Source organism: Thunnus maccoyii, chromosome 5 (assembly GCF_910596095.1).
Source record: "Thunnus maccoyii chromosome 5, fThuMac1.1, whole genome shotgun sequence".
Classification (NCBI taxonomy): Eukaryota; Metazoa; Chordata; class Actinopteri; order Scombriformes; family Scombridae; genus Thunnus; species Thunnus maccoyii.
In genome coordinates this window covers 28,317,922-28,333,713 of record NC_056537.1, presented here as the reverse complement: position 1 = coordinate 28,333,713, position 15,792 = coordinate 28,317,922, and the positions used below count along the sequence as shown (strand labels likewise).

At 38.0% G+C, this 15,792-nt stretch overlaps 1 protein-coding gene across 1 annotated transcript in view; it reads left to right on the top strand.

Annotated features, from left to right (window-relative positions):
• The window catches only part of znrf1 (zinc and ring finger 1), a 65,100-nt gene that overhangs the window by 36,994 nt on the left and 12,314 nt on the right, over positions 1–15,792 (top strand). Inside the window, exon 2 of the mRNA XM_042412953.1 lies at positions 6,983–7,078. Within this exon, the coding sequence (XP_042268887.1) occupies positions 6,983–7,078 (96 nt within the window). The remainder of the gene's footprint in view (positions 1–6,982; positions 7,079–15,792) is intronic.

Below are 15,792 nucleotides of genomic sequence, written 5' to 3'. Positions count from 1 at the left end.
AGGTTATCACATTCATCACATTTGTTCTTGTCTCTTCCACAACCTTTAATACAGATGCTACACAGGACAGATTTGGCTAATTGGGATATTTTGTGCTCTTTAAAAAATTTCTTGATTCTCTTAAACATCTTAATTGTTCACATGTTGTGCCTTTCCTAATTGAAGTAGATGTATGTTGTGGATCCAGAATTACACAAGTGACATGAGATTAGGCTTTTTTTTAAGATAGGAAAGAAAAGAATAACCTTATTCACTCTCTTTTCAACAGTGTGATAAGAGCAATGTCAGTCTCATGTAAATGTTAATGGAGCTAAGACTGTAGCTATTTCTTAATGAACAACAGTTTATCCATCCGGCAGGCTGGACACTGTGTCTATCTGTTCATAGTTAGAAACAGTTCCAACACATAACTCCCCCTGAAACCACAAAATGTTATTTTTACATTTCTGTTCATGTATCGGTTAAAAAAATGAGCTGCAACATGTAACTGGTGAGCTTTAAAGGTGTTGGCAGCTGTATTTTAGTGCTATGGATAGAGCTAGTCTAGCTGTTTACTGCTGCCTCCAGTCTTTATGCTAAACACATCCAGACTCCAGCACCTGAATTGTCACAGTAGGAAAAGCACAATTGTTACTAATAACATTAATGATGCCTCTATTCTATTCAAGTGTCCCTGTAAACCATGACAGTGTGACAGTAAGCCAACATGTGCAATATCAGGTCCCTGAAACTGAAGCAGCTAAATGGAATTCAGCTGACATTAATTTTAGTGTTTCAGTGTTATTTAATTTTAGCGTACAGTAGTTTAGTAAGATAAAAACACAGTAATTAGTCTTATTTGTTTGTATGTGCCATTCATATATTTTTTGATTTAAATTTAATTTACTGCAACTGTATGAGTCAATATTTTTATGCAAAAAATACTCTCATTTACTTGCCTAAATAACAGAGCAGCACAAAAAACGTACAGTATATCCAGTCTCCTTATTATTAATACACCCACTCTTATTACCAAACTGTAGATGCCCAAACTGGATTTTGGACTTTTCTCAACACTGGATACAAATATCAAAATCTAATCTGTCTTCTCAGCAGTGCTCAGTCCAGGGAAAGCTGGACTCGGTCTCTTCACTGTCGTTTGGTTTAAAGTGTACCACAGTGAGTGAGCAGGAATGTGCTGCGTGCAGTTTACTGACATCACCTGCAGTTCACAGCGATGACAGTCGAGAAAAACATTTGAGAGAAATGTGCCAATTTGACATAAACCAAATCCTCAGAGTGTACAGTGCAGGATTACTGGCACAGGTTGCTCAAACACACATGCCTTGTACGCTCTCACAACACACTCTCACACAGGCACCACTATAATTAATTTATGATCCAGTCCTATGATTTATTTTTGTCCCTATCTGACCTTATGCGCTCCTTGAATATGAAATGTCTTCAAGGATTTGTGGTGCTTGGCTGAGTTGAAGGCAAACCTGCACACACACACGCACACACTCTCACATCCACACCTCCCTGCCTGCACAGCTAGAGTCCTGCTGGACCATGTATCATAACCCTTCATTTCTCCTCAAATGCCTGAACTCTCTCACCTTCCTTCTGCACCTCTTTTTCACTCATTTCCTCTATCTCTATCTCTCTGGTCGTCCCTATGGAGCATCTGAAAATAGCAGCCAAGGGAAAAGTGGGTCAGCTGCCATGTGGAGGGGGGTTCTGTGTATAGCGAATTTGTCTGAGTGTGTATAATCTAACAAATTGTCACAGTATTATATGTTAGATTTTCAACCTATTTTATTTATGTGTTGTGCAAAACTTGACAAACACCTGATTGTGGTTACGACCTTTCAGTGCTTGAATCATGGCGTTGGCACCACACGTGTGACACTCTACAGGTTTGCAGCACTTTTCAACTAAATGATATATTTTTCCTCCTAAGGAGTTATGACATTGAAAAAAACTTCTTCTGGAAACGGCCTCTGGTTAATTTGATGACATGACATTGCTTTAAAATGTAAGGACAAGTATTTTTCTATAACCTCAAACATTTAAAGAAGATAAATAAAACTTAAAAACTAAATAAGCAACAAATCAATTTATAGTTGTGGAAAAAAAAACATCCTCCAGCTAATTTCCCTTCATCAGGACTGTGTGGGTGTGGTTTGATCAGATTTGATTGACATCGGCCTGACAACATAAGCAAACAAACCCACAGCTGTCAACATATTTGATTCAAATTTTGCTAAATCCTGACTGGTGCATGGAAATATGTGACATCACTGATCCCCCTCAAACCAGTGACAAGAGCACAGACAAAACAAATACAAATACAGGAATCTTTCAAGGACAATGTTGCTCATTGCCCTTGAGAGCCCTTGACCTGTTCTAACTTCAGCCAAAACTTGTGTGTTCATTTAGGACCCCATCAAAAAAAGGTTTTCAAGGCCTTTATTGGAACTTACTTTTCCCAGCCTGTAAAAATGAAATGAAACCATCTGACATGAAGAACATTCACTCCTCAATTGAAATGCTCAAAACTCTGTCCACAATGTAAGGATGTAATTTGTGAAGCAGAAACACAAGTAGATATTACGTAATTTTAAGGTTTGGAAAAACTGGTCTAATAAAAGACACAGTGCATTATGGGAAATGTAGGATACATTTTTTTTAGTGAGCAGTACTCCCCATGCACAGCCAGTAATTTCAATCAGGTGCTGGTTGGTCGCAGGAACATCTTAGGTAGCTGTAGCTTCTTCAGAAGCAAAAGTTTTTTTTCTGAGCTGCAGGCGAAGCATGTTGTTTGCTCCTAATAAAATCTCAGTAAAGTCATTCAGTGTGTGGTGGTTAATTTGATTTTCACAGTTTTTTTTAGCTTACCATATAGTATAAGGACTTGAAGTCAGGATCTCATGGCCCCTGTTTCTTCAGTTTTGACAATCTGTTCCTCGCAAGTCTTTTAACTTTATTGAAGTGCAATACTAAATCCCTGCAGTGCCCCTTTAAGTTCAAATTAATTTCTTCATACAACCCCTTGATGTGCAAAGAACTCAAAGGACAAAGAAAAAAGAGAAAAGAAAAAGGAAACTGCAGCAGAGAGTAAAGGCAAAAAGAGGACAAAACAAACTAACAGACCTATCTAATACTGACAGGAGTGCCCAACACCACCAGTCTGACAACTGCAAAGTGTGCAAAGAAAAACTCCCGAAAACATCCCAAGAGAAAAAAATAAAAATGAAAAATCCCCAAAGAGATAAAACTTCAAAAAGTAAAATGCTCAAAGAGCAAAAACTGCTCACATAGAAAACACCCTGGCAAAGCCACTGGTCATATAAATGTAAATAACACCACCACATGATTGGAGCACATTTTCAGAATGGATGCTATAATCACAACAAGACTGTAGCACTGTCACCAGAGAGCATTACCTACCTTCAAATCTTTAATCAAATCAGTGAAAACAAAGAGGTTGTGATAAAACACACTTATGTATATGAGGGCATCAGTGGATTAAGGTTTTAAAAAAGAATTTGCATGATGAAGCTTGCTTGCACACTATTTTGGGGGCTTGCTTGTACCAAAACTTGATTTGCATAGTGACTAAACATACAGTAAGCTTGGTGAGCTTAAGTAATAGGGTCACAAAAACCACGACTGAAAACAGCTAAAACACATCACAGTCTATCTGATCCTCCACCTCTGTTTAGAGTGAAGGATTGCTCCTGTTTTGATTAGAAGTCTCCTTTATCACAGTACGGTCGTGTCTGTTTTCAGCTACGTGCAAACTCGGCTCATGTGGCCCAGTAGCTGATCTAATTATCTGTTATGTGTTAAACTAATATAGTTAGGCCTAATGGGTCCCATCCAAACAGCACAGGAGGGGGACGACTGAGAACGCATTATAAAACAACCAGGAGAGAGAGTGTGTGAAAATGTGTGAGAGAGGATAAAAGTGGGCAAACAAGTGCAGACAAATGCTCTGAAAAACAGGTACAGGAACTCATTTAATGTTCAAACATTTATCAAAGAAAGTATTTGTCATATTGAAGACGACAGATGTTCGGTTAGGGGAACAGAGAAAAGATAGGTCCAGAGTTTATTTTAATACAATGGCAATCTGGAGATGGCAATGTCAGTCGGTTTGTCCGTCGGTTTGTCGGTTGGCTGGTCCAACACTCTAGTCCAGATAGAAATATTTCCACAACCACTGAATGGATTGTCTCGAAATTTGCTACAGAAGTTCCCTGGATAATTAATCTTACTGACTTTTGTGTTTTCTGAGTTTTCTTCTATTGTCACCATGAAGTTAATTGACTTCTTTGGTTTTCATTGAAATATATCAATAACTATTGGTTGTATTGTCCTAAAATTTGGTGCAGACATTCAAGTTCCATAGAGGATAAATTCCGATGACTTTTCCTTGAGGTCCACCAGCAGGTCAAAGTTTTCACTTATTCAGTGAAATATGGCAATATTGATGGATTGGCACAAAATTTGTATAAATATCCATGGTTCATGGTTTTTATTGAAATATCGCAAAAACTATTGTCCCCAAAGAAATGAAAAGTCATTTCCCCTGAAAAGCGGCTTTGACTCTTGACCTTTCATCAAAATCATCATCAGTCCAGTACTTTGGTCCAAATAAATGCAAAACTAATGACACTTTCCATCACGCTCAGCTATATTTTGTGATCAGTGCAAATGAGCAAATACCAGCATGCTAACATGATGAACTAAGATGGTAAACATTATACCTGTTAAACATAGACATGCCAGGTTTGTCATTGTGAGTGTTACTATGCCGCCATTAGCATTAAGTTCAAAGCACAACTGTGCAGCTTACAACTCACATCTGCTCATGTAAGTGAATGCTTTTTACATTTAATATGTTTGTTATCTAAGACGTGGTGATCATTTTTCAGTACTATAACCATGGTTTTGGTTTTTGCCTAAATCTATACTAATGATACAAAAGAGCAAAGATGCTTCATGTTTCTTCTTGCACTCATTTTACACTTGCACCTACCAGAACATAGAGGGAAGACCGAGGGGCCACGTTCCTTCTCGGCACCATTGGACGAGCCCAGTGTTAGCCATTTCTAACAATATTTACTGTATAGCTCTCTGATTGGGCTATTTGATGTCATTTTTCCTTTACATACTGGCCTTGAAACTTTCCCTTCCTAGTGTGCAAATTTTCACCTGGTATTATTTGAGGAAGTTTGACTGCTTGAACGTTTTTGCAGTCTTTGCTTATCCACCCCAAACAGCCAGTACACCAACTCTACAGACACTAGTTGCAGCTAGTATGCAGTGACTGTTTGTGTGTAGTGTGGCTGTGCATGGGTTCTTTCTGTTATTTTCTTCCAGTTTTTGTCCAATTTCCTCTTGTCTCAGCCTCAGGTTTGGTATGAGTTCTAAATGTTTGATCAAGTTGCGTCTATTTGTATTCTGAACAAACCTTAATATTCAGCCCAGCTATTATGAGGTTTCAGCAGTCTGAGTTAGCCAAATAGAGTAGATATCTACATCCTGTTAATTTATTGTCCTGACAACAAATCTACATGTGACTACTGGGACGTATTGCTGTCTGTGGAAACACAAAGAGGGAATTACAAACTAAAAAGACACCCTTTGAGAGATACCATCTTGAAAACCCAAATCTATTTAAAGTTTGGATGTGCCAAGAAAAGCTATTGCATAAATGAACAACAAACTAGCTGTAAAAAGGATAACGCAGACACTCAGATCTACAAGCATGTACACACCTTGCTGAAGGACAGTGATTTCCATTCACAAGTAGTTCCTTGTCACACTGGCTTGTTTCATTTTACTGTGTTGACATTGTATTTATCTCCAATCATTGTGCTGACCTTTAGATGAATGTAACTCCTTTCTCCTGCTTCACTTAACACTTGCTTGTATGAAATGCAGCAGCTTAAATTCCTTCTGGTTCAATAACTTTTCCAGAATAATGGGAAAAGGAGTACCATAACATGATTTAATGCCTCAAAGTACCTCTGACACTGACTTTTTTTCTTTAGATTTTTGGTTCACAATAGATTTTTAAAATCTGTTATGGCTAAGGTGGACCTCTTTTTAAAGTGCAATCAAAAAGTATTAAATATTACTAACACTGAATAACTTTGCATTTCAGCATTTGACATGAACTTCACCATGCTTGACACTTCAAGGAGACTGTTTGGTCCGGGTTGCTCTGTGCTTTTTATCACAGAAAGATGTGGAACAGCATCCACGCCTAGTTTGTCACAGTTTAACATCAGATGGGATCCAGGAGCCCTGAGGAAAAACAGCAACACTTAAGTCTATTGATGGGTAATTTATCATCAGGGCTCCTGGACTTCAGATCATCACCTAAGAGGATAAATGTGTATCATCATTCAAATCTGAAACTCATTTTTGAGCTTTTCCTTCACGTACCTTTCACATAGATTTACACCCTTTATTGGAATTTGCTTTGTAATGATCTTATACACGCATCTGGGTTAGAGGTGCAGTGTGTAGAATTTAGTGGCTTTTAGCAGAACAGAATTGGCAGAAATGGAATATAATATTCATAAGTATATTTTAATTAATGTATAATCACCTGAAATAAGAATCATTGTGTTTTTGTTACCTTATAATGAGCCCTTTGTATGTACATAGGGAGCAGGTCCTCTTCCACGGAGCCTGCCATGTTGCAATGCCATTTTTCTACAGTAGCCCAGAATGGACAAACCAAACACAGGCTCTAGAGAGGGCCTTTCATGTTTTTCGCATTTTTCGCGAATTTCGCGGCCACTGTAGGTTCTCCTACATGTTTGGAAGGGGAGGGGAGGAGGGGTATTCAATTGGTTGCAATCTGCAACCTCAACAATAGATGCCACTAAATCCTATTTACTGCAACTTAAAAAGTTTTCATGATGATGTTTATTTCATAAGTTTGTTGAATTTTGACCTTCTTTTCTGCTGTTCTTCTTAGGATTCAAGTGTCCTGTCTGCTCCAAGTCTGTGGCGTCCAATGAAATGGAAGTTCACTTCATCATGTGTCTAAGCAAGCCCCGCCTCTCCTACAACGGTGAGCATCACCTCTGTCTATTTCTGTAGTTTACCTCTGCTTTGCCATGACAGGAAGCTTGTTGTTAATTGGAGGTAAAAGCCAGGCTTGCGGGCGTCAGTTGTCTGCCAGTAAATAATGAACTGATTTTGGCCCTGGTTTTTCAAGATTATGTACTTTTTTTCATACTCATTGGTCTTCCCAATATGGTGCCAAGGTTCCTGTTTCTGCTGCTGGGCTAATAAATATTCATGACAAGGTGGGTGGGTCTACAGACTGACGTGTGTCGTCAAGATAGTCCCTCTAAAACATGATAAATATGAATAAGGGGAAATGAGGAAAGTCATAAAAATTCATTCAAAGATTCAATGAGTTAACACAACCTGACATATTCAGTCAAGCACTTTTGGAAAAAAAGATGTTACTGGTCCCTTGAGGCCGTTATGTCTGTATTTTTTTTTTCTTAATATTTGATTTCTCCTCACTGGAGCAGTGAACTACAGGTCTAACTGTGCAAGAAGCCAACATTACAGTATAAAGTACAGTGTCTGACAAATAGTGACAGAGACAGTATTAACCACTATTCTGGTGTGAAAGCTGTCAATCAAATTCTGGTGCGGATTACACAACCAAACTGAGAGTGCCTGAAAAGTGAGTCTTTTTGCAGTTTGGACTGTTAATGTTCTTAATCAATTCTTACTTCTGCTGCTGTGCTTTATGACATTAGCAAAGATAAACAAACACATAAGGTAAAGTTAAGTGCTGCATGACTTGCTGTCAGTCACCAGAATTTGATTGTTCTCAGTGTATCTATGCAATCATATGACTTAAAGACACAGTGAAATACATTTTTCAGATTCTAATCTGGTGTCCCTGTGTTCATCATTCATTTATCTCTTGCTACATGCCAAATATGTGTCCAAAAAATCTTTTTTGAGTATTTCTACATCAAACTCCCTCTCTTCTTTTCCTACAAAATGTAAAAATATTCTTAATGATTCATATTAAACTTGGGGGCAGTTACATAAATGCATCTAAATCAAATGTAATTTTGGGTGACTAACTAACCCCTCTCACCATATAAATGCTAGCAGAGCAATATCTTGGTAGGAGGTGTGTGTTTGGATTTCAGCTGGCAAAAACTTCAATTACATTTCCAAAGACTTGTTTAGATCAAATTTATTAATTTCATCCTTACACCCCTCCTCCTGGTCTAACAACACGGGTGAAAGAAATGTGTGTGGAGGCCAACAGTCCTCTTCAGCTCCATATCTCTCTATAGCTTTGTATCGCACTGTTTTAGCTGAACCACAGCCACTTTTGAGCCGTGGTTTAGCTAAAGCCCCATTTGTACGATTTGATTTCAGTGTCTCAAATTAAATTCCACCCTCATAAACCATTTCACTTGGTCATGTGTCACATTACCGAAGCTAAAGACACGCAAACTTCTGTTTCACTGTGACTTTTAGTGTACAGCTCCTTGTTTGTTTGTAATCTAGTAAATCAGTGTGAGCGTGAAATGGACCAGAACTAAAAGGCAACAATATATTATTTTTTTCCAAATCAAATAAACTGAACTACTGGTGTCAAAGTGACCTTTTGACAATGAAAGTGACAATTTTGTTACATTTTCTTATCACTGAATATCCATTGTGGCACTTAATAGAGAGCCAAAGTGAATGTGAATGTTATAGGTGGCTTCTCCCTGAGCTAATGGAGGTAGCTTCTGTGTCTCTAAAATTAGCTTTCAGGTAGAGTAGTTTGAGTAGAGATATACTGCTGCTGTTAAAAGATAAATTGGTATCGACTACTATACAGGACTGCGAAATTTGAGCATGTTGTCATATCTATCAGATAAAACAATAATTTGTCAGGTAGCAATTACCAACTACAGCTCCCATGAGTGTAACTATAAGTACGATATCAAAACCTAATCTTATCTGTTGTTATTTAATGCTAACAGAGTAATTCTTGTATTACCCTGGTTAAAATGACAATGGGCTCACAATCAACTTCCCTACACTGTAGTAGATACTCCATTAGCTTAAAATAAGGTGGACAAAAAAAACATATGATGTTGTATCCTTACGAACATGCAAGAAACCTTTTATAAGAAATACATTGTTGGGCCATGAGCTAGCTTGGAAAAAGGGCAAGATTTCTTCGTACAATACGACTGATTAAAAAATGCTTTAACATACAAGAAATGATTTGTTGGAACAAATAAAGGGACTGGTTTATTTACATTAAAAGTGACAGACATTATGGCTGGATGCCACCTACCAAAACTTTGTCTTAAGCAGGAAGAATAATTCAGAAAAAGCACAGCAATGAGTCAAAATACAAAGACCAAATCCAGACAAGAAGCTCTGGTACCTCTGCTACGTTTTTGGCCAGGAGTATGAGGTGGACAATCAGAAGAAATACACAACAGTAGATCTGAATGCAAGGAGGGTTTCCAGGAATTGCTGTTGTCTTCTCAACACTGCTTCACAGTTAACTTTATTGAGCAAATCATTGCATATTCCAGATAGACATTTATGACACATGCATTGCTCTAAGCTTTGTAGTTTTATTCAATATAATTTGTCAAATTAATCAGATTTGATGGCTTCTGAAAAAAGTAAAATAACGTTAATATGCTGACCCTTCTGCTTTTAATACATCTTACCTGCCAAACGTTTGCATTCAGAAGCTGGAGGTATAATTTTAGAATGTGAAGTAAAAGAAGTGAAGTAGCATTTTAAAATTGCGTTTAGTGTGTCACTATACACATGTAATGAAGTTTACCATCAATAACCTTGATGTTCAATGCTAAGCTTGGTCTCACGAGGTTTCCATGTGATATATAAAAAGCCATGGTGTAACAGTGTAGGGCTGTGGAAGCCACACATGTCAAGGTCTTTTATTTTGCTTTATTGATCGTCTGTGTAGCGCTGCTGTGTTGCTTTTTTAGCTCATCCCTCACTGTCTCTCCATCCGGCCCCACTCTCTTTCCCCCTCAACCACCAGCTGACTGATTCAGTTTCATGACTGCGTGAATCTATTACTCCTCAGTGCATGTCATGTTTTTGGGGAATGATACTTACTATTAGTTGTAGTAGATCCTAAAGGAGTACAGCAAACTGTTGGGAATATGTCAGATTGGTCCACCAACCAATGAGTAATGAGATAACAAAATCATCCGAGTGTCCTGGGTACATCATTGGATCACTGGCTATTATGCTTCACGTAACGTTTCCACTACCATTATACAAAGAGTGTTTTGTCATGTACATGAACACATGTAAGGTAATAATATCACTAAGTGTAGCTAATGTAGACAAGTGTATTTTGTGGGTGAGCAATCCTTTACTGTGATATTTGCACTATTTACTATCAAACATTAAATGCCACCTTCACCTCCTGTGGTAAAAGGGAAAAAGTCCCTCTAGTTGGTATAAATGTTATTTCTGATGTATATTTTATATGTATCAAAGAGTTTTGATTACTTGCAACTTTGCAATGTCTCATTTTCTTCTCTTTAAACTAGTGGTACAAGCATAAATACTTTAAATACTATAGTCACTAACATACTAGAGCTACTACTCAACATAATGTATGCTAAGATGTTAGCATTTAGCTCTAAAGACTAATAACTTATGGGACAATCAAATGTGTGGTGTATTCTTTTTGTGCCTAAATCCAACTACAGTCTCTGGTTCCAGCTGTTTAAATGTGAGGATTTGCTGCTTTTCTTTGTTGTATATAATTGTAAATTGAATACATTTGGATTTTTGACTGTTGGTCAGACAAAACAAGCTATCTTAACACTTTGGGTTCTGAGAAATTGTGATGACCAACTTTACACTGCTTTTTGACATTTCATAAACCAAACAATTGATTCAGAAATTAAAATAGATATTACAACTTAGTCGAGTTTGGGATACATAGGCTGTAACCAAAGGCTCTAGCTAAAGACTTTAGGGTCCTATCTTAACCATGCAAGTGCAACGACAAGCGCAAGGTGGTAAGTCTTTTAGGTGCATGGGCTGTGTGGGCATCTCCATGCACACCTGCTATTTTGGGTCATGTATGTGCAGCAGTGCCACGTGCAAATGGGCTGGGTGAAGGTGAATATAGATCAGCGGGTGTGGTGATTATTAAATACTGTCTCAGCCATTCACATCACTGCTGACATAGCTCTGAAACAGTTGAGCCAATCACAGTTAAATGTGATGATGACAGCGCAACAAATGGAAAGCTTTTCTTCAGGAAATGTCTGGGTGTCAGGACATGAATACACATCACCACAAATCTGCACCCAAAGACAGATAGAGTAGTTTTTTTTCATCAGTTAGTTACTGTAATAACGATAGAAATAAAAAATAAAGAAATTGATTTGGTAAAGCTGTTTACACGATTATATCGGATCAACACTATTTAAGCAATAATTATAATGTATCTCACCTTGTACACAGTCACATAGTTAAATAATTAATGTTACACAATAGAGTTTGCATTGCGATCAAGGATAAAACATGAGACGTTACTTTTGCTAGAAAGAAAGTTGGAAAAGAGGCTGTTGAGCCCTGCTAACCCGACGTCTCCTTCATGTGTAGAGGTGTGTGTGGTTATTCTGTAGCAGCCTGGTGTCACCAGGTGATTTAATGAAGGTAAACACAGTGAATGGCCGTGTGTAATGGCACTGCACTCTGGCGCTTCACTTCTCAGAGGCTGCAGTTTTATCAACATATCAGTCCTGCTGCCTTCAGATACTGCAGGGATTTAATGAACTGGAGGAGAAGCTTTTCATACAGGATAAAGCAGCAGATAAAAGAGGAAATACTGTAAGAATCACCCACATTCATTTACAGATCAATGCAGACAGATTTACTGACTTTCCTGCTTTAATCACGTTAAACATTATTTTCTGTGCTGATTTTGGTTGGAGAGTGTTTAATTGAAATAAATTATTTGTATTTTCAACATTAATCCATTGTTGCAGCTTGTCTGAAGCAAGTATTTAGTTTGATCCTGTTGATAAAATTACCAAATCAGCACAGATTGATGTTATGCCACAAATAGACGTGGTCCTGAGATGTCTGTTTTTAGAGCGACATCTAGGACCAAATTTCAACCAAAATACAACAACTGTCTTTGCGCTGCTTCATTTGAATGAACCTCCCAATTGTCTGCGCCTCTCCTTTCACCCGTACACTGCACGCTCTGCACTGGTCACCAGAATGTCACACAGACGTACGAAGTGAGTCTCAAGGTCAGGAAAATACCAAACAGTTGGAGTGCTGCTTGCGCTGGTCGATGCGCCTCCACGAAAATACGTCCCATAGTGTTAAATAAATAAAGTTCAATTACTTTAGTGTTAATTCTTTTAATACTAGTTGGGCTATAATTGCCAAGCATGATCATGATGGCATGGACACATTATTGTGGGTTAAAGCAAACAAATATCCCTCTTATCCTGTATATGAAAATATATAAAATACCAGTGATATACACATATTATTTATGATTTGAGGTATGTTAACACCCAGGTAACTGTACATTACAGGAGATTTCTCCTTTCTGGTCTTATTGTAACAGACTATGGTGCACATTTTCAGCCTGAGTTCTGATGTTTAAACCACCTGTTCATAAAAATAAAGGTCAAAGTTTCAACTTTTTAAAAAACCAAATGGCCTCACCACTCTTAAGACTTGGAAGAATGGAAGGAGGAATGACACCTGTGCATCATTCATCACATTTATTGTTACTCTGTGTCCATAGTAATACTCAGGGAGGTTAATGAATGAAATAGAGATGTACATAAGGAGCAAGGAAATGAGTCAGTAATACTGCATGCAGACACACTGTCTACCTTCCAGTCAGCTGTTTATTTCCTTGAGCCGGCTGCTGTTTTAATTATGGCCTGGGCTGCTTCTCCTGGTTGCTTCCGTGGAGACATGTGATTGACAGCAGCCATGTCTGTTCATTGCCCTTAGCAACTCCTTGACTGACAGTTACTTCTTTGACTCAAGACTGTGCACATGTACGTCTGATCTGGAGCCAGAAGGTCACCTTGTAGGAGTCTGTGTTTCATACTGTATGCAGAGCGGGGACACTGTTGTTGTGTTTCTGATGATTACAATAATGTAACCACACAGATTATATCATGTAAACTTGGTAGGGGGAGGGAGAGAAGGGAGGTAATCTTACAGCTCCACAAATAGCTGTCAACTAGGCCCACAAGGCCAGTGCAGTAAAAATAATGTAAGTTTCAACCCTGCAGCTGAATTCAGACTGTGGGGGGGAGAAGAAGATTGAGTGACAGAGACAGAGAGAGGAGAGTGAAACTGTCTTAAGGAAGATGGGATCCAGAGTGATGGAGTATCCTGATGGCTGATAACTGATGAGAGGAGAGAGGGTAAAAGGAGAAAGACTCCCATAATTCCCCCTTTTTTTCTCCAGCTCTGTCTGTCCTGTCACTCTTTATTTCCAGCAAATTACTCTCTCCTATTCCCCCTCTGTCCCTCTCTCCTCTGTGAGTCCGTCTGTCTGTCCTGCTGTGTAATCTCTCTGTAATTTCTCTCTCTCTCTCTCTGTTCTCCTGGGTTTTTGAGACCCACAAAAACGGGCCGAGCTGCAGCTTATCTCGTTTCCCAGCATGCTCAGGGGTCTATTGTCAATCACCTGGGCCCGCTGACTGTCGCACATCAGCACATCTCTGAGCAAGGCCTTTACGCATACACACAATTTCTGCACAATACATACAGGAATATAATCAGACACTTAACAGACTACACTGACTTTCTGGGAGTAGTCACTTTCGTCAGTGTGTCATTATTAGCAGCCAGTCATCTGCGTACATATAGTACCTTTGCTTTTGTGATACAGTGCAGTGGTTCCCAACTCTTTTGGCTTGTGAATCTTTAAACTAAAGGCTAGCTGTTACAGGTTGTATAGGAGCTAAAACAAAGACTTTAAAGTGAAGATTCTCTCATCTCAGATTATTTATAAGTTTATTATTTATTCTTTTTAGAGGCCTAAAGAGGTAAAGATATCCATTGTTTTTCAAGAAAGCTAGAATTGGAGAAAAATTGGAAAACCCAAAGTTAATTTTGTGTGTTTTTCTTTCTCTTCCCTAACTTTTTGATCAATATGTGACTCCTAAAAATGGTGTCTACACAGACAGTGTTTCAGTCGTATTTTAATCAATACAGCTGTCTTTAATCAGGCTTCAGATCTGTTAATATTTCACTCACACTTTACGCATGTAACCACTACTGGAAGTGCATTTTTAGGCTTCAAGTCAATTTTCTTAAGCTGTTTGTGTGTAACTACAGTGATTGTGTATGGGGTACATCGGGGAAAAAAAGCTTGGGAACTGCTGGAATAAAACAACACTTTTGAATATGTTATTTAAGGCTTTTGGGAAACTGTGATGTGCATTTTTCAAAAAACGATCAATCTGTTAATTGAGAAAATAATTGGAAGATAAATTAATAAGTAAAACAGTCAATACTTACAGCTCTAGTATCAATACATTCGAAAAGACACATCATTGATTTTTCTTTAATTGCAACAGCAGTAGCCTTCAGCCATTGGTTGCACTCACAAAGGGAAACACAGCTTGGGTTCAAAGTTTCAATTTTTGGCACAGGCTGACTACAAGCAGCCCACTGTACATCAGTGAAGCACATTTGGCAGGAAAAACACACCACATAAACAGTAATGGAGGAGAAACACACTGTGGTGGAAGAAGTATTCAGATCCTTAAGTAAAAGTACCAGTACAACAATGTAAAAATACTCAGTTGCAAGTAAACATCCTGCATGAAAATTCCTACTTTAGTAAAACACCATAAGTATTAACAGCTTGATGTAGTTAGAGTATTGCAGTAAAAGTAGTGGTTTGGTCCCCCTGACTGACAGCATTAGATTATTAATACTGAGGCATCAGTGTTAGAGCAGCATGTTACTGTTGGAGCTGCTGGAGGTGGAGCTAGTTTCAACTACTTTATACACAGTTAGCTAGTTTAGTCCAGTGGTTCCCAACCTAGGGGTCAAGCCCCTCCAAAGAGTCACTAGATAAATCTGAGGGGTCATGAGATGATTAATGGGAGAGGGAAGAAGAAAAAAAAAAGTTCTGATACACAAATCTGTTTTCAGTTTTTGGACTTTTTCTCTAATCTTTGATTTTTGGTGAAATATTGGATCATTTGAACATTTATTGAAATGAAACCATGTGAGAAGTTTAGAGGGAAAAATCACTATTTGGTGGAGCTGTTAACAACTCATAGACATCTGAAATGTGACCCCGACTACACACTGCTTTTTGTAAGACATCAAAAGCCAAAAAGGTTGGACACCACTGGTTTTATCATTAGCAATGCGTTGTATCTTAAAAGCTTGTTATATTATCTATTGTGTCAAATCTTAGTAACAAGTAACTAAAGTTGTCAAATAAATGTAGTGGAGTAGAAAGTACAATATTTCCCTCTGAAATGTAGTGGAGTGGAAGTATAAAGTAGCAGAAATACTCAAGTAAAGTACAAGTACCTCAAAATTGTACTTAAGTAAAGCACTTGAGTAATATACTTAGAATTATTAAATTCTTTAATATAATTAAAGAAGTACTTGAATATTCTTAGTTACTTTCCACCACCAGAAATGCACAAAAGCTATTTTTCTTCGATAATGTGAACACAGATGTTGATGATGATAACAGATGATGATGTAATGATATATATATACATA